This window comes from Onychomys torridus, chromosome 20 (assembly GCF_903995425.1).
Source record: "Onychomys torridus chromosome 20, mOncTor1.1, whole genome shotgun sequence".
NCBI classification, from domain to species: Eukaryota; Metazoa; Chordata; class Mammalia; order Rodentia; family Cricetidae; genus Onychomys; species Onychomys torridus.
In genome coordinates this window covers 19,401,096-19,420,164 of record NC_050462.1, presented here as the reverse complement: position 1 = coordinate 19,420,164, position 19,069 = coordinate 19,401,096, and the positions used below count along the sequence as shown (strand labels likewise).

General features: G+C 47.0%; 1 protein-coding gene across 1 annotated transcript; it reads right to left on the bottom strand.

The window, feature by feature from the left end:
- Nucleotides 1-2,089: 2,089 nt before the first annotated feature.
- On the bottom strand, nt 2,090-6,717 carry Dusp6 (dual specificity phosphatase 6). Its single transcript, XM_036170082.1, has 3 exons — nt 5,527-6,717; nt 4,596-5,033; nt 2,090-3,600 (listed from the first exon to the last, which is right to left on the bottom strand). Exons 1-3 carry the CDS (start codon nt 5,924-5,926, stop codon nt 3,293-3,295), a joined length of 1,146 nt encoding a protein of 381 aa, XP_036025975.1. The 5' UTR covers nt 5,927-6,717; the 3' UTR covers nt 2,090-3,292.
- Between the last annotated feature and the right edge of the window lie 12,352 nt (nt 6,718-19,069).

Below are 19,069 nucleotides of genomic sequence, written 5' to 3'. Positions count from 1 at the left end.
CTTTCAGAGGAGCAACGGAAGAAAAAGCATGCAGCTCTTTGGATCTTCTGGCCTACGTGAACCGTAAAAATCACCCTTTTAACATGAACCCTTTTGTGGGAAGAGAGGAAGCAGGCACCCCTGTGTTCACCAGCCTTACGAAACAATATGCCAGGAGAGGAGAAACCCTAAACGCTGCAACTTTATGGGGACCCTAAACCCTGTGCGCTCTGTCTCCTTCACTCAGCCTGGTGACAAAGACCATTTGCTCCCAATTGATTGGACACTTCTTTTTTTTTTTTCACAGCTTGAGCTGCTTAAACGCTGCAAGCCCCCTCTCCTGAAATCACTCCGACACTTGCTGAATGGGCCAGGCTCAATTATGCTCCCTCCACAGGTTCAGCTCACACTGTGACCCTGCATGGCTTCCTGCTATTCATACGTGTTACTTCCCCTTTGTGGTAATGGCTTGTGGCACTTGGCCAGAAAACATTATTAATTTCAGAAGTGGACTGACAAACTCTCAGTGAAATAAGAGGAAGTACTCGGGGGGAGGCCAGCTGTGGGCTTGAGCCCAGCCGTAGGAACTCAGTGTGTGCAGCAAGTTCTGGGAGGGACGGAGATGTCGGTCCACCGAGGGGAAACGCACTAAAATTACCCACAGCGCCACCCCCTGCTCCCATCCCCCACCCTCACCCCCTCCACGGGAAAAAAGAAGAAAAGAAAGAAAAGAAATCAGAGAAAAGGAGGAATGAAGGCGCTCAGCTACTTGAGCTGCAGCTGGACAGGAAACGCTGCTTGCAAATCCCTACTTTGAACCGGGAGTTTAGGGAATGCCAGGAACGGAAACTCTTCAGAACTGGATTAACGGGAGCCAAGCTGCACTGCCATCCGTTTCTGCTTTCTGGGTTCCTGCTGACTTGAGGACATCCAAATAGGAGCCTGACTCGGTAATTTTTTTTTTTTTTTCTGCAGTTTGGTTTTTGTACTTAGTCGCTTAAAAAAAAATCACTCCCAGGCAGATGGGCACAATTGCTTGCAGAATGAAAGCCACTTGCCGATGACATGTCAGAATGCCAAAGAGCAGGACAGTCGTCTCCCGTGTTGCTGGTGTCGAAAGCTCATTTTCCCATTTCAAAATGATAGAGCGCAGGTGTGAGATTCCCCCAAATCTATGTCCTAGCACTTTTGATTCTAATGTGCATGCCTTCTACCTTTGATTTACATACTTCTGTGCTCAGAAAAGAAAAAGTCTCAAAAATAAATAAATAAATGACCATGCCCAGCCTTTGGCTCGGAAGGAAATTTCAAGTCTATAACCGAGGTTCTGTGGGGGTTCTGGCCTACATTCTGAAACAGCGAAGCACATAAGCAGACTTGAATTGGGAGAGCAAGATTTCATCCTAAGTGACCTTTCAAACACTTGCAAGTCCATAGGAAAGCCAACATACCATTAGGATGTCGTGTGTACAGAAGAGGGGAGGGGGCCCATTCTAGCTTGTGCTAAGATAACTAACTTCCAGTAGAACCAGACAGCCTGGAAAAAATGATTCTCTCTCCTTCCTTCCTAGCATGCCAAAGGATTATGGAATAGAGGATCCTGCAGGGCAGAGGTTACCATGTGGCTGTCATTATCCCGGCACAGCCTTCTTTTGGCAATTTATAGATAGCCAAACCTTACAAGGGATATACTGTGGACTTCATTTTTCCAGGGGAGGAAAATATTAAGCCTGAACTACTCATAACGCATAATCTGTATGTATGATGTATACCCTATGAAGTCCTCTTGATAAGAAGCAAAATTAATTTCATGACTTGTGTCTGAAAAACAGTAATAACCTTGCCTTGGCTATCACTACAAGCTTTATCAGTCCCCACTACTTAAATGTGTTACGTCACATACTAAGGAAACATTCAAACATAAAAACACGCCAGGCGTTGGTGGTGCATGCCTTTAATCCCAGCACTCAGGAGGCAGAGGCAGGTGGATCTCTGTGAGTTCAAGGCCAGCCTGGTCTACAGAGCGAGATCCAGGAAAGGCACAAAGCTACAGAGAAACCCTGTCTCGAAAAACCAAAAAATAAAAAAGTAAAAAATAAATAAAAACACATTCAATAGCCAAAATAGTTATTTATTAATAATTTAAGGTTTTACATTCTTATAATAAATTCCAGCTCAAAACTTTACACCACGAACATCATGGGGCAAGTTATTTCTCCCTTCTCCACAGCCCGATGCATCCCATCTATCAAATGGGTACCCATGCTCACACACACACAGACACACACTTCCAGTTTCATATCATTTTTTGAAAGGAAAGAAACCAACCATAAGTATTGCATTTGAGGTGACACTCCCTGAAGAATTTTGTACGGAGGTAATATACTGTTGAGCACAGCTGAAGTTTAAAAAAAAAAAAAGTGAACCCACAATTTTGGTGTCTTCCCAAGATACCCCCTCTTTGAGACAATGTAAGCCAAATATTTACAAAGGTAAGGCAGAGTCAAAGTACACTAAGGGGGAAGAAAAAAAAAATCACAAGGAAGATATATGAAAGATACTTAAGATCGCACCTTAACAAAGTCTTAGTGATAATAATATCTGCGAAAAATGTCATCAGAATTGGTACAATAAGGTCAAGCATGCTGCAAATATACCCTTTGGATTGGAAAAGAGCAAAATTTTCCTTATTTTGTTTTAAGAAGTGGCACGCTGCTCCTCCTCTCCCTTTGGACTTCTTTTAAACCCATCAAAGATAAAAACAAACACAAGCCAAACAAACACTGGTCAAGTGATTTTAAGATCAAATATTTACAATAATCAATTAAAAGAGTATCAGTTCTGTTTTTGTCTTCCCAAACCGATACCACAAATACAGAGCTAAAATCTCTTTGGCTCCACTTTATGCAAAGTTGAATCAGTCTTCACTGAAGACAATATATAGTTAGTTCCAGGTGCAACAGGAAACAGCCATTGGAGGCCCTAGAGAAAACATGCCCCTAACCCCACTTCTTGGCCCTACCCTCTTCATCTGGACGGACATCCAGTCCCTGCTCAGGTAAGGCTGGGGTACGGGAGCAAACCTATTGCCATGGATCTAGATAGCATGTCCTGTCCTTCCAAAAAGAATGAATGGAGCAAATCTCTCCCTCTGTAATAACCAACTTTGCACTTGGCAACCTTGTCTAATACAGACAGCTGGTGACATTTTTGACACCTGAGGCCACACACAAAGAAAGCAGCCTGCTCGTTGCTGCCCAAGAGAAACTGCTGAAGGAACGGGACACTCCCAGCTAGGCAAGTTGGGTGCCTTTCACGTAGACTGCAGGGAGTCCACCTGGTAGACGTTCTGGTTGGCGGGAGCGGTGAAGTAGAGCTGCTGTGCTGGAACACGGTTGTCACAGGGGCTGCTGAGTCCCAGTGTCCTTTCAAAGTCAAGCAGCTGGCCCATGAAGTTGAAGTTAGGGGAGATGTTGGATTTCTTCATCTTGACAATGTCATAAGCATCGTTCATGGACAGGTTGAGCTTCTGCATAAGGTAAGCAACAGTCACGGTGACAGAGCGGCTGATGCCTGCCAAGCAATGCACCAAGACACCACAGTTTTTGCCTCGGGCTTCATCTGTGAACACAAGAAGAAAGGCAAGATCTTACTAGACCGAAAAAACCACCCTCTGCAAATGCTCAGCCTAAAATCTGAATTAAGAAGGAACATTTGAAACAATCGTGTGTGGCAGTTGAGCCCTGAGGGCAGGAGAAAATGTATAACTGAGATAAACATGTACACTGCACACAATGACATATTTCAGATAGTTCCTGTAAAGAGAGCTTTTGTATTATGTCTCAACCAACAATAAAAAAAATGCCTTAATGTGTACATTCTTTGCGTCAGCATGTGAATACCAGAAATCCTGCAATATGGTCCTTGAATGTCTCTCTCTCATACAGACAAGCAGACTGCAAGATCTATTAAATTATTCTAACTGTTGTGCAGCTAACAATGGAGGTATTCAGGCATTTTAAAAGAGAGGGAAGTCACAGGGGACAGCCATTAGGAGGAACAGGATGTCTACAAGGCCTGAAAATGAGTTCCTTTGTAATAGGAAATGCACCACAATGCCTGGAGATTCGCTTCTCTTAGGCTCCAAGCCCACAGTTCTTCCTGCTGAGATCAGGTTACCCAGAGTCTCACTGTTACCAGCACACGGCAGTATCACTCAACTGGGTAACATTTAGTATTCGAACTGCTTTCCAACAACTAACTTGGGTGTCCTAAAATAACTCCTGAGTCTTTTTTAAATGATAAAGCAATTCTAGGATTCAGGTCTATAAGTCTACTTAGCTCTCTCTCTTCACTCTCCTACTCTGTCTAGAGACACACACACAAAACACGCCGATTGGGAACAGCCTTTTAAAAGTAGAATTAAATGGTTCAAGGAAACGTTCCAAATAGTCCCCGTGATCTGCTATGTCAAAGGGCCCTGTTACCCTTTACAAGAAGGTAAACCAGAATTAAGAACACTCTAGGAACAGTAGAGATCTGCAAGCCAGCAAAACACCTTGCAGAAAAACAGATTAACATCTTCAGCTCTATGAATGACTGTAAATTAGTCTCACCTATGAAAGAAATGGCCTCGGGGAAAAACTGGGACAGGTTTTGGCTCCAGTGATCCGAAATGGGGATTTGCTTGTATTTGAACTCCCCTGCGTTCTCAAAGAGGTTGGGTAAATTGGGGGTGACATTCAAGATGTACTTGATGCCAAACTCCTCCAACACGTCCAAATTGGTAGAGTCCTTGGCACAGCCCAGGTAAAGGAAGGGCAGAATCTCCACCGGGAAGGAAGGCTGAGTGTTGGACAGCGGGCTGCCATCTGAGTCCGTTGCACTATTGGGGTCTCGGTCAAGGTCAGACTCAATGTCCGAGGAAGAGTCGGAGCTGATCCGCAGGCCCCCGAGCCCCAGCACTGGCAAGGGCGGGGAGCTGCTGCTGCACGAGCCGTCTAGATTGGTCTCGCAGTGCAGGGAGAACTCGGCCTGGAACTTACTGAAGCCACCTGCCAGAACAAGAAACGCAATCTTGTAACCAGAGACGCCGTAGTAATTTTCAGCTTGTGAGAACCTCCGCAGCTGGGTGCAGGAAACACTACGGAGGCACCCAATGAACCCCCTGCAGTCCTAAGAGAAACACACTTAAGTATGCACCTTTAGGCACACAACCGGCTACCCCCCCCCCCCCCCCCCGCGCCAGGGAACTCTTCATCTGGATCCGGAAATGCAAAAAATTGACAACTCCTCTTAATATTTTGACCCACAGCCACCTCTCCAGTCTTCCGAATCTTAATTTGAACTCAAACCAAAGAAAGCGAGAGGAAAGGTAGAGGTGCCTGGTTAGATAAAACCCTTTGCGGGGGGAGGGAGGGAGGAAAAGCTAACACGCGGACCTAGCTCCCCTAAGCGGAACGCACGCGGCGGTCGCCACCTCGCCGGCGGCTTCCCCAGCCCGCAGCCCTACACCCGCGAGCCCTGCACCCGGGCTGCACAACATACCTTCCAGGTAGAACGCCCGGCAGCCCTCGTCTTTGAGTTTTTTGAGCAGCAGCCCGAGGACCGACTCCCCACCGGTGTTCTCATTCCAGTCGCTGCTGTTCTCATCGTACAGCACGACGGTGTCGGTGCCGCAGCGCCTGGTAAAGCGGTCCCGGTCCTCGCAGCGCGTGAAGAGCGCGCGCACCGGCAGGTTGCCCTTCTGCAGACGCCGCAGCATGATGCCCGGGATGGCCACGTTGATGGCCGATTCGATGTGCGACGACTCGTACAGCTCCTGCGGTCGGCAGTCCATCAGCAGCAGCCGTTCGTTGCCCAGCTCCAGCTGCTCGTTGAGCCACGCCACCGTCTTGCTGATCGCCATTTCCGACGCGAAGGGCACGGGTCTGAGCGTATCTATCATGGGGGTCGTGCTGCAGGAGAAGGCGGGGTGCCTAGCAGACGCCCCTCGAGGCAGGCATAGGCCGAGCACGCTGCACGAAGCTGCCGCTCTCGGAGCGGGGTTCGATTCTGCCTCGCCTTTCCCAAGCCGAGGCTAGCGGTTAGGGAAGGCGGCACGGAAGCCAAGCCGGTGGTCCCTCTGCACCGGGCTGCAGGGATCACTCTTGGGAGTCAGCGAAGGTCTCTGAATGAAGGTACCCAGTTTTGTTCCTCCCCAGTGAATGAAATCCAATTAATTCGGACTCCGTGCCACTGAGAAGAAGAAAAAGAAAAAAGTCTAGCGGCTCCTAATCCTTCCCTCTGAGGCTGCACCTCAGATCCAACCCGGTTGGATTCGAGACTCGGTTTGCTCCCAGTCCCTAGCACTCAGCGAGAGCACACCCCCTGTGCGAGGCAGCTCCTCAATGGATACAAACAGCCAGCGTCTCAATGGATACATTCTCTCCGCCAGCCAATGAGCGCGCTGCGGAAGGGGCTGTTGCCGTGGGGACGGGCCGGCTGGAACAGGTTGTGTTGATGAATTGTTAATGAGTTTGTCATTCACAAAAACGGAAAGGAATTTCCGCTCCGGATAAGCCCCAGTGCAAACAAGCTGCAACTGCGGGCTGGGCGGGAGGAAGGAGAAAGAAGAGGAGGCGGTGGTGGAGGAGGAGCAGGGCACATAAACCGGGGCACTTCAGTTGTCTCGTGTGTCCCTCTGTCGAGAGTTCACACTTCGCGTCGAACTCTTGCTCACCAGTGGTGCAATTAGCAAGCACAAAAGCCCTTTTTTTTTCGCGACTTTTGCGCTCTCAAACTAGCTTTAATATAAGTTGGTGGGTTCCCCCCCCCCCTTTTCTTTTATTTCCTTCAAACTCTAGACCCGCCAGAGCCCCCCTCCCCGTCCTCCTTTAGATCGTGTGTGGCATTTGTTTGGCTCTTTTAAAAGTCTAGTTCTGTTTGTTCTGATGTTCTTTTAGCCGAGGCTGTGTTGGGGCTGGTGAACTGCCTGGGCTTTAGTGACCCGACGAAGTGTTAAATGCTAATCCAACATCTTTCGAAACAAACTAGGGTTTTGTTGAAACATTTTGAAGCAACTAAGCAAACAAGCGTTTGGTTGTCCAGAAAACCAGAAGCTCTCCAACCCCAGGTTTTCTCAACTTTGGGGGAGGGGAGGGGTGCAGAAAAAAAAAAAACAAAACTTCGTCGGCTAGCCCTACACTTTTCTTTTGCTTTGGTGGCATGAGACGTTCTGAGCCATTGTTCCGGAAATCTTGCTCCCCAACCACGGGTCACCCACCGAGCTCAGGGAGTCGTGCTCCTTTAATGATTTGAGGCCGGGAGCAGGCGTTTGCCTTCTAAGAGGAACCGGTCTGGCAAGGCAGCCTAGGTTAGGTGCCTAGGACGCCTGGCCTCACCAACGATCCCGCAACCAGGGAGACGAGGCGAAGTGCTCCCGCAAGAGCTGCAGGCTGCGGGAACTCAAGCGAAAACGGCGACTGGCTACTCTGGACCGTGAGGCCGGTCCCCGATCCCCCACCCTTGGTTTTTACGGTGCCGGAGCCCCACACAGAGGGCTCCAGAAGCCCCAAACGCGCTTGCGCGCTGCGCTTCTGGCCACTGCCTGGCTGCTCTGGGGGAGGGGGAGAGCGCGACGACCCTGCGATCGCCTATAGGGCCAGCGCGGGACTGTCGCCTCGGAAGAGAATTAATGCGGGTGGAGAGCCAGGGGAGTCCGTATCCGGAGCCCGTGGTTCCCAAGTGAGGGTGGGGAGTTTCAAGGACAACCTCCGCTGCCCGTACGGCTCCGCAGGCAACTTAGGACGGAGGCGGCGCGGCTCCGGAGCCGGATGGAGGCGTGGCCGGCGGGGGCCGCGACGGCGACGAGGGCGCATTCCCGGCGCGCATAGCTCTATTGTTATATAAAAGTGCCGAGGCCGCCCGTCCCGGACGGAAAACCACCTGTGTGCGGCGGCGGCGGCGGGCCCTGCGGAAGGCGCGGGTCCCGATCCGGTCTGCCCTCCCGGCCCCACGGAAAGGAACCGCTCATTGTCTGGCAACGGTCGGGGAGGCGGAAGCGCGGGCTGCGGCCCCTTCCCGAATCCGGGCCGCGGAGGGCGCCTAAGGTCACGGGGTCTCCCCAGCCCGGCGCCGCGCATCCCCATCCTACCTGCTGTCACCCGCAATGCAATTTGCATTTTGAATCACCCTCCTCCTCCTGTTCCTCCTCCTCTGGGGTTTGGGGAAATGTGGGCTGAACAGGGCGACTTCAAGGTCCAAGTTGCCAATTTCGGAGCTCTCCCGCAGGCAGGCGCCCCAGGATGAGCGTTTTGATGAAAATGGGGGGTTGCCTCCAACCTCTCTCCGCGCCTTTTTTGGGCTGCGCTGGGAACAAAACGCCCATAATTCACTGGATGGCTTCCAATTCCCGCTGGGGTAGGCCTGCGCTGCAGCTGACGCCCCCGGATCCTTCTCCATCTGTTACAGGCTTTCCCACCCCGAGACGTTTCATCTGTGGGACCAAAGGCTAGGAAACGTGAAAGGAGAGCCTCTACCTCCAAACAGGAGAGGGAAGGAGGTTACCAAATTTTAAAGTGAAGCCACCCGAGATGAGGGAGAATGATCCTAACGTCTTGGCACGCGTGGGAAGCGAAGCATTTGTCCCCGTGTTTCTGAGTTTGAGTTATCTCCCACTTCCCCCAAGAAATTAGACCTTTTCTAGCTAACTGCACTCAGTTACATTCTTGTATTTTGTAGGGCCACTGTAATTTTAAATGGTCACAATGAAATGCGTGGTAATGGTGTGCTGTTAGTTGGTGTTTATGTGTTCTGAGCTAACCTACCTACAAAATGGCTTGAGTCCTTTAGTTTGGTTGGGTTTTTTTTTTGGGGGGGGGGGTGTATTTCCTGATCCAAACACTCCCTTTGAAGCCTGCCTGGTGGCCTCTCACTTGCAGACAACCCCTCAAAGGACTGCCCAAACCAGTTTAATTCACTCCAGTTTAATAAAACAGGAGAGGTCCTAGCCCAGGCTCAAACGACACCTTAGCGATGTTTTAGCTGGGTGGATCTAGATGGTGTCTAACTTCTTGCAGTTACATTTAAAATTTTTGCTTCGTCACATCAAACCAAGACAGTTGAAACAGAATGTATGGAACAGTACTGTAGGGCGGGCATAGCCTTGTTTCTGTCTACCTGGGTAATTTTGGACGGTCTTCAGAAAATTTAACACAAACCAGATAAGGGAGATTAAGGAACTGGCCTGAAGCTACACAGTAACAAAGAATGTGCTCAGGATTTGAGGTCAGACCCAAGATGACCAGGTGCAAAGATCATTAGGCTTCCATTTCCTGCTAAGACGCACCAAGATTTTAAGATTTTGCATTTTGGCCACACATTCCCGTATGTTAAGGGAGGTTAAGGCTCTTTGCCCTTCTACACACCGGGTGATTTTTCTTCACTAACCATTCACAAGATGAACAACATTCTTTCTTCCTTAGGGTATATGTCATAGCTTCTAACCCTCACAATTTCAGGACCTGGGATCAGATCTTACTTCCATCACTCACCAATATTGAGGCAGCACTATTCAGTGTCTGCTGAACTCTTATGAATGAAATAGACAAGAATGATGAGGTGAAGCGCTTGCTTTTCTAACAACTATGAGGTCCTGAGTTTAATCTCCAGAATGCATTTTTTTGTTTGTTTGTTTGTTTGTTTCTCTGTGTAGTCCCGGAACTCCCTCTGTAATTCAGGCTGGCCTCAAAATCAGAGAGATCTGCCTGCCCTGCCTCCCAAGTGCTGGGATAAAAGGCGTGTGCCGCCGCCACCAACACCCGATTAAGAACCCATGTTTTAAAAAATTAAGCTGGGCGGTGGTGGCACACGACTTTAATCCCAGCACTCGGGAGGCAGAGGCAGGCGGATCTCGGTGAGTTCGAGGCCAGCCTGGGCTACCACGTGAGTTCCAGGAAAGGCGCAAAGCTACACAAAGAAACCCTGTCTCAGAAAAAAAAATAATAATTAAAATTAAAGCTGGGCGATGGTGGCACACGCCTTTAATCCCAGCACTTGGAAGGCAGAGGCAGGCGGATCTCTGTGAGTTCGAGGCACAAATAAATAAATAAATAAATAAATAAATAAATACCAACAAGAGCTCACTAGCCAGCTAGCCCCGCCTAGTTGGTGAGTTCTAGGCCAGTGGGAGACCCTGTCTCAAAAAGCAAGGTGAGCAGTAGCCCTGAGGAACAATATCTGAGGTTGTCATCTGGCTCACCTTCGTAGGTGACCTTGCAGCCACAGACACTAAAATAAAAAATATAAAAATAAATATACTTTTTAAAATTAGCAATAGCCTACCTTCCCTGAACTTACTTTCCCATAAGAATAGAAATAAAATAATTATGCACTACGTTAGAAAGAAGTGCTGTGCAGAAAACTAGGCAAGGAAGAGAATGCAGAGATGTGTGAGGCTGGGACCTTTCGTAAAGGACCTTTAGGAATATGTGTATTTACTCAAAGGACTGTGGAAATAAGGGACAACTCAAAAATGTAGGACACAAAGAGGGATACTCTAAGTATGACTCCCCTTAACCCTTTGTGTTACCGGAGATTGCTTAGAAAGTACTCCCTGGTCCTTTTTACATTATTTATTTGCAACAGTCTTGCTGAGTTTCGAAGCTGGCCTTGAACTCATTCTGTAGCCCACATAGGCCTTGCTTGAACTTGCCAATCTCTTTCTCAGCCTTCAGAGTTCAGAATTACAGACTTGCTGCCCCAGGCCTGACAAATATGATGTTTCTTTTAAATCACTCCTTTATTCTCGAATAAAGATGATTAGCTGTTGTGTGTGACCCTTTGTCTGGCCAAATCTTTTGCCTGCTCAGGCTCCCAGGAAAAACTCTCTCCCAAGATAAAGGCTCTAGCCAAGAGAAGGACCACAGGCTTCCTCGATAATGATACCTTCCATCCTTTTCTAAAATATCATTCATGTGTAGGAGGCTATTCATTTATTTATGATAGTGCTGGGAATTGAAACCAGGGCCTCAAATGTGCTATGGAAGTATTCTACCACTGAACCATATTCCCCAACCACAGGAGACTATTTTAAAAGGCAGAGATGCAGAAAGTCATCTCGGACTTCACTCTGCTAAGCAGAGAGATGCACTGTGATAGTTAACACAACTGAGAACCCTCTGGGAAGAGAGTCTCAATAAGGGATTGTCTAGATTGGATTGATCTGGGGTGGGGGGGGGGGGTAATCAACTTAATTAAGTATAATGGATGTGGGAAGGCCCAACTGCCTGTGAGCAGCACCATTCTCCAGGCAGAGGGTCCTGAAGTATATGAGTGGAGAGACTGAGTTGAGTTTAAGTGACTACGCATGCCTTAGGTTCTCTCCTCTCTCGCCTGTGAACGGCAGGAGACTAGCTGTTTGGAATTCCTCCCTTGACATCCCCCAAGATAATGTACTGTACTGGAATTGTAAGCTGAAATAAACGCCTCTCTCCCCCAACTTGCTTTTCGTCAGAATCTTTTATCACAGAAACAGAGGCCAAGCTGGGACAGGCACTTTCTATGATCCCTGTTTCTAGGGGTTGAGGGGGGGGGCGGGGCAATAAGCAACCACTGCTGGATTTCTCTAGGTGTTTTACCCTGGAAAGCTTTTTGAAAGTTGTTACTAATTCTTTTGTTTACAGATTTTCTTTAGGCCCTTAGAGAAACAGTGTGGCTTTGCAGGAATTTTCCTGAGTTTAAGGAGCCTTGGGACTTCTAGGACCCTGATGAGTTAGCATGACCTTTAATCTTCTTGGAGTAATCTCTCTGGATACAATGACATTTATTAACACATCATGTGAGAACAGCTAAGCGGATTTTCAACAAACAGGAAGAGGGTGTTTTGGGAGCACGGACTTAAAATACAAGCAGGTAATATATTCACAATTTACTGTTAGATGTCCTGGGAGGTCAGACGGCTTTTGGAGCAGCTAAACGTTAAAATGGAATCTAACTCTGGTTGAAGACTACAGTTTGCAATTATTTGATTTAAAAGGAAGGTGTACGAGAATGCGTGACATTCATCCTGAGATCTCTCCTGACAGGGGCCTGAAAAGATAGCAAGCTATGCTTGAACAGCAGAAACAGGAACCCAAGAGGCCTCAAGGATTGACAACAGGATGCACTGATCATATGCATGATTGGCCGGGCACAAAGTTAGAGCTTCAAGTTGCCCCCGTGTCTGATACCACTAGCGCAACCCAACGGAACTAACTGCAGGCTTTAGTTCTAAGTCAGTTCATGTCTCACAATGATCTTCATGGAACTGGACCCTGTAAAGGAGCGATAGAGCCTGAGTGCAGTTTAATGACTTTCCAGAAGAAGGTGGCAGTGCCAGTTTCTTGTCCATAGCATTTAAAGGGAGGTGGGTGCCAGAGATCACCTATAAAGAGGATGGTGCCTTCACACCTTGCCAAAGGGATGTTACCGGAGGGAAAAGCAAACTACCTTAGTGTGGTGAACATCAGGTCTTAGCCAACCTAACAGCCACCATCTGCCTTCCTGCATTTCTGTTTCCCATCACCCAACACATCGACACGTCGCCAGTTGCTTTACCTTCCAGACCCCACAGAGACCTTATCTAGAAGATGCTTGTGAAGCTGGCCAGATTCGTTTAAAGATAATGCTAACTTCTGAAGAAGGTTTTGTTCTTTCCCTTCCATTAGGAAAACGCCCAATTCTTTCCTTTTACTGTTTCTTTTCACCAAGTAGGGAGTACAGGAGTATATAGTCACCAGGAAGCTGACATTTCTGCTAGCCCATTTGCTTTTGCTTTTTCAAAAGAAGTGGTGGCAGCCCCCTCCAGTTGTTTCCAAAAGCCCCTGCCATCTACATATGCACTCCTCCTTCTAGAGTCTTTCCCAGCATGCACCCTGTGTGTAGGATCCTGGGGATGAGGCTGAGTGTTTAGCCCTTGCTTCCTTATATTGGCCTTAGGACTATGCTATCATGGTATGTTCCTTTATTGACATGTGCGGGAGAGGTACACATACTGACATGGTGTAAGAGAATCTGTTGTGTACTATTTCACACCACCTGGTTTCTCCCTCTATTTTCCCTCAGCAATCAGTGGATATGACCGTGTTCAGGCTTTAACTTGGATTCTCAAATGTAACTCAGAGCCCCCCCCCACCCCCCACACACACTGGTGGAACCCCCAGATTTCAGTCTAAGCAGTGCTGCTTCTGGGGGGGGGGGATTCATTACAGTCAGAATCAAGTCTTGATACATCATGACATAATGCCATGGTTACAGTCTATTTGTATCCATATTTGTACATATTAAATCTATCATGATTGGACTAGGAAGATGGGTCAACAGGTGAGGGCACTTGCCCCTAAACTTGACTACCAGAGCTCAATCCCATGGATTAGAAAGAAAGAACTGACCCCTACAAGTTGACCTCTGCCCTTTACACGTGGGCCATGGCACACATATCCCACCTCCCCAGTAAATAAATAAATGTAAAAAAAGAAAAAAAAATGGCTGGGCGGTGGTGGCGCACATGCCTCTAATCCCAGCACTCGGGAGGTAGAGCCAGGCGGATCTCTGTGAATTCGAGACCAGCCTGGACTACAGAGTGAGATCCAGGAAAGGCGCAAAGCTACACAGAGAAACCTTGTCTCAGAAAACCAAAAAAAAAAAAAAAAGCTGTCATGATACCCCTGCAAAGCCGGTATACCATCACTTAAGTTTTACAATTGTGAAGCCAGAGCTTAAATGTCAGGGACCCAGTTCACATCTTGGTCCCTTTGAAGCCTTGTTAGTTTGTACTGCACCCAACCAACTAGGGGGGTCACTAGGGTAAGTTGCAGGTGCAGCATCTTGGGAATTATGTAGCAGGATACAATGTCTATGTAATTAGTTAAACATTAGCTTTCTGGTCAAGACTAGGAGTTCTGGAGTCAGACCAAGCTAGATTCTAGTCCTCCTTCAGCTACTTCGTAGCATGGGACTCTGAGAGAAACCACTTCATCTTCTCATAGCTCCCATTTTCCACCTGTAAAATAGTAACACTATTCTACTGGACCACTGCAGTCATTGGGTTATATTTGTAATGGGGTAGGAGTCCTAAAATAAGAATAATTCATTGCCTGCTACCTGTTTTCACTGATCACACACACACACACACACACACACACACACACACACACACACACACACACACACACACACACACACACACACACACCTCCAAACGTGTTTATTATCCCTGCCCAAAGGGATCTTATAATGAAAAAAAAAAAAAAAACCAGTAGTGCCAATTTAACTCTCAGGAGTAGGGAAAAACCCAAATATTTAAAATTTGAGAGGAAAAATAAAAATTAAGTAGGATGGGCAGCAAGTTTAAAAAAAAAAATGTCACTTGCCATGTAAGCCTGGTGACCCGAGTTGAATCTTGAGACCCCTGTAAAGGTGAAAAGGAGGAACCAATTCCACAAGGTTGTCCTTTCACTTGTACCTGGGCCATAGCATGGACATCCCTAACCATGCACACGCACACTAATAATAGTGATAATATTGGTGATGCTGGTGGCTGGATTCCTTTTCATCACTGAGGCAAACAGTCCCAAAACAAATCTTTGATTTTTCTTTTTTCTTTTTCTTTTTTTGTTTGTTTGTTTGTTTGTTTTTTGTTTTTTTTGTTTGTTTTGTTTTTGTTTTTGTTTTTGTTTTTGAGACAGGGTTTCTCTGTGTAGTTTTGGAGCCTGTCCTGGAACTCACTTTGGAGAACAGGATGGCCTCGAACTCAGAGATCCGCCTGCCTCTGCCTTCCAAGTGCTGGGATTAAAGGCATGAGCCACCACCTCCCGGCTCGATTTTTCTTTTGAGACAGGATCTCCGTAGGTGGCCCTGGTTGGCCGGGAACTAGCTGCATGTAACCGGTTGGCCTGAACTCACAGAGATCCACCTGCCTCTGCCTCCAGAGTGCTGAGATGGAAGGTGTGTACCATCATGCCTGGCAAAGCTTTGTGAAATGTGGAGAAACCCGGGGACACCAGGATGTTGCAAGTGTGGATTGCACTCCAGAGGTTTTCCAGAACATGATGTAGCAGGTGCCTTCTGCCTCCATCACTGCTGGCTCTGTTGCTCCTGTTGCTCCTGTTGCTGTGGATTGCACACTCATTCTACCAGGGAAGGGTTGGAAATCTACTGGGTGAGCTACGGACCCATCATCTCCAGGTACTCCCGGTTTGCATCCCTGATGGGAGCACACATTGATATTGAGTTGGGCATGGAAGGACTCTCGTTCTCTGGGAATTTCCACTCTCCCTTCGTGTCCTGAGGGAGGTTGTCAGATGACAGGGCTGGGTGTGAAAGGCACCCATGTGTGTCTGGAAGAAACCTTCCATTTCTGGGTGAGGAAGACTGTGCCACTGTGGAGGTTCACAGCCAGCTCTGAGTGAGCAATCCACCTGCTCACACAGTTGCTGTGGCAACGTTTACATATGTGAGACTACAAGATTATTTTTATTAAATGTCTGGCATGAACATTCTTTTGCTATAACCCATCAGGCTCTTTTAAACCCACCAAAAGCTTTGGATTCTTCACCCATACATCCAAAATCTAAAGTACTTGCTAGGCTGGGTCTCTATCTACCCAGTTTCCCAAAGAATGGTACTTTTCATTTCTCTGTCCTTTTGTCATGATGCCTATATGAGAATTTACTTTTTGTTGTTGTTGTTGTTTGTTTTTAGTTTTTTGTTTTCTCAAGACAGGGTTTCTCTGTGTTGCCCTGGCTGTCCTGAAACTCACTCTGTAGACCAGGCTGCTGTGGGAAATCCTTTTGTACACTGTGAAGATTTATCACTGTGATTGGTTAATAAAGAAGCTGACTGGCCAATAGCTGAACAGGATAAAGTCAGGTGAGAAAACCAAACTGAGAATGCTGGGAAGAAGGGTGGAGTCAGGAGACACCAGCCAGAGGGAGGAGTTGGACACACAACATGGGATAGAGGTAAAGGCCACAAGCCTTGGGGCAGTGCATGGATTAAAAGAAATAGGTTAAGTTGTAAGAGCTAGTTAGTAATAAGCCTGAACTATTGACCGAACATTTATGATTCATATTCAGCCTCTGATTTGGTTATCTGAGACCCAGCAGATGGGACCAGAAACGTCTGATTACACCAGGCTGGCCTTGAACTCAGAGATCCACTTGCCTCTGCCTCCCTAATGCTGTGATTAAAGGCGTGTGCCACCACTGCCCAGTAAGAATTTACTTTTTATGTAAATCAATATAACCACTGTAGTATAGACGGCTGTGACATTCTTCAGTATTAATCATCTTAGTGACCAGAGAATTTTTTTTTCAATTTAGCATAAAAGAAAACAGATGAACTCTTTCCTTCTCTGTGTGTATTCCTGTACATTTAACCTAGTACCTTCCACATGTCAAGGCAAGTGCTGGCCCAGCCTTTTGAGACTGGGTCTCACTCACTTGCCAAGGCAGGCTTTGTATTTGGAATCCTCCTGCCTCACCTCCTTGAGTATTTGGGATGACACGTTTGTAAAACCAGGCCCAGCTGAAATATTATTTCTTGGCTGAAGTTCAGGGGCTTACAACGTTACTGTTGGAGGAGTTGTGAGCCAAGGATCTTGCATGACCAATCTATGGAATGACATCAAGCAGGTTACCTGCAAACATGACCGTGTAGCCTCCAGTCACGGTGTCTAGAATCTGCCTCCATGAGAGTGAAAGATCTGCCACTTTTGCTTAAGCACGAGGCCTTTGGTGCCCCTGCTATTCAGAGTGCTAAGGACAAGGAAAAGGACTATTGTCTAGATTGCTCATTGCCAAGGCTTATGGGAGTGAAGGCCAGTTAAATGTGGGATGGGTTCCACTTCCATCATGAATAATGCAGTAAAGACGATAACCTGGATGCGGGACCTGTGGCCACTAGAGTGTAAGACTCCAGATTTGGCCAGGCTGTAGTGGTGCACATCGGGAGGCAGAGGCAGGCAGATCTCTATGATGTCAAATATCAAGGCCTGTCTAGTCTACAGAGAAAGTTCCAGGATAGCTGGAGCAACACAGAGAAACCCTGTCTCAAAAAAAAAAAAAAAAAAAAAAAAGACTCCAGATCTGACTTGAAAAATCTGATATTTACCTTATAGCCATACTGACTACTGACTCAGAAGCAACTCCTTCCATCTTTCCTGCTTCCCTTCCTTCCTTCTCTTCTTCCTCTCCCTTGCTCTTCCTCTTTCTCTCTCAGAAGTTCTTGCAATTAAACTGAAGGCTTTGGGCATGGCAGAAAAATATTCTTCCACTGAGCTAGGTCCTCAGAACTCTTTTTACTTTTGTATTTTGAGACAAGATCTTACTAAGTTGCCCAGGCTAGCCTTGAACTCACCCTGGCAGACACTGAACTTGTAATCCTCCTGCCTCACACACATGGGTTTCTGAGACTGTAGGTCTATACCAGGCCCAGCTTGAAAGCAGAACTTTTGAAAGGTAAAGATGCCCAGGTCTCACCCCATGACTCTGACTTAGCTGATCTACAGGAAGTTTCAGACATTGGTACTGGGAAAATTCTAATAGATGTGACCTGAGCTGAGAACCAGTAGCTAAGGATTCACGACACCCATTAAAGGAACCCATCAGTTTCTTGCGTACACAGAGGCTTCCCATGAGCATGAGATTAGTGAGTCTCACTCATATTAAATGTCTGGAGACACCTATAATTACTCTCTCCTATTCTATGCCTAGGACTTCCCCAGAGACATTCTGGCTTTTTTGCTTGTTTGTTTGTTTGTTCGTTTTATTTTATTGGTTTTTCTTTGTAGCCCTAGCTGTCCTGGAACTTATGTAGACCAGGCTGGCCTCAAACTCAGAAATCTGTCTGCCTCTGCCTCTTGAGTTCTGGTATTAAAGTTGTGTGTCACAATACCTGGCCTACTTGCCTGCCTGCCTTCCTTCCTTCCTTCCTTCCTTCCTTCCTTTCCTTTCTTCCTACCTTCGTATACTGTGAGGGGTTGGGGATTTAGCTCAGTGGTAGAGCGCTTGCCTAGCAAGCACAAGGCCCTGGGTTTGATCCTCAGCTCAAAAAAAAAAAAGGTACTGCCATGTGGCAGAGTGTAAATAAGGAATATGTGTTAACTTAAAATGTAAGAGTTAGTTAGTAATAAGCCTGAGTTATTGGCTGAGCATTTATAATTCATATTTAGCCTCTGAATCTGTTATTTCAGATGGGGTGGTCAGGACAAAAAATCTCCACCTACACTTCCTTCCTCTCTCTCCCCTCCCTCCTTCCCCACTCCTTTCTTGTGTGTGTGTGTGTGTGTGTGTGTGTGTGTGGTCTTACCATGTAACATTGGATGGTCTAGAGTATGGTATTAGTCCAGGCTGGCCTCAAACTTATGGAGATCTGCTTGCCTCTACCTCCCAAGTGCTGGAATTCAAGGCGTGTGCTGCCATACCTGGATCTCCAGAGGACTTCTATTCCAAAAGTCTAGAGAGGGGCCCATGGAACTAAATTGTAGCCTAGCAGCCAGGAGGAACTTAGATGGGAATACCACACTCCGAGAAGCTCCACAAGATATCCCACACAAGGGGTTCTCTCCCATCTTCTCCAGTCATGGAGTATAGAAATTATCCTAAAGGTTCATTGGAAAGATGAATCAAATATTACCATGTACCCATACATGTCAAACTTTATACAAAAAGATATATTCAGCACAACTCATCCACATGCCTTTGAAGGCATAGCTCTTTGAGTTCATTCAGGTGACTGGAACATGGGGCTGAGATCTGTCTGTTAGTTTGCCTGAAAGGAAACAGTCCTTGATAGCGACTTCAAGTATTTCTTGAGAACAAGAGACTTAAATGATTGCTGCCGTACAGGAAATCATTCAGGCTAAGTTATCACACAATAGAAACCTGACTGGGAAAGCTAAATGCATGCCTCAGTAGCTAGAATGTAGTACACACACACACACACACACACACACACACACACACACACACACACAGAGAGAGAGAGAGAGAGAGAGAGAGAAAGCATGAGAAGTTATCAGAGATATTCATAAGGGGGTGTGACATGATTTCAGAATGTAATTCTGGTAACG

Bases quoted from the DNA above. Each gene is read 5' to 3' on its own strand.
- Dusp6 (XM_036170082.1), bottom strand. From the start codon at position 5,926: ATGATAGATACGCTCAGACCCGTGCCCTTCGCGTCGGAAATGGCGATC. The intron at 5,034-5,526 runs GTATGTTGTGCA...TTGTTCTGGCAG, and splicing joins CCGGGCGTTCTACCTGGAAG to GTGGCTTCAGTAAGTTCCAG. The intron at 3,601-4,595 runs GTGAGACTAATT...TTGTGTTCACAG, and splicing joins CGAGGCCATTTCTTTCATAG to ATGAAGCCCGAGGCAAAAAC.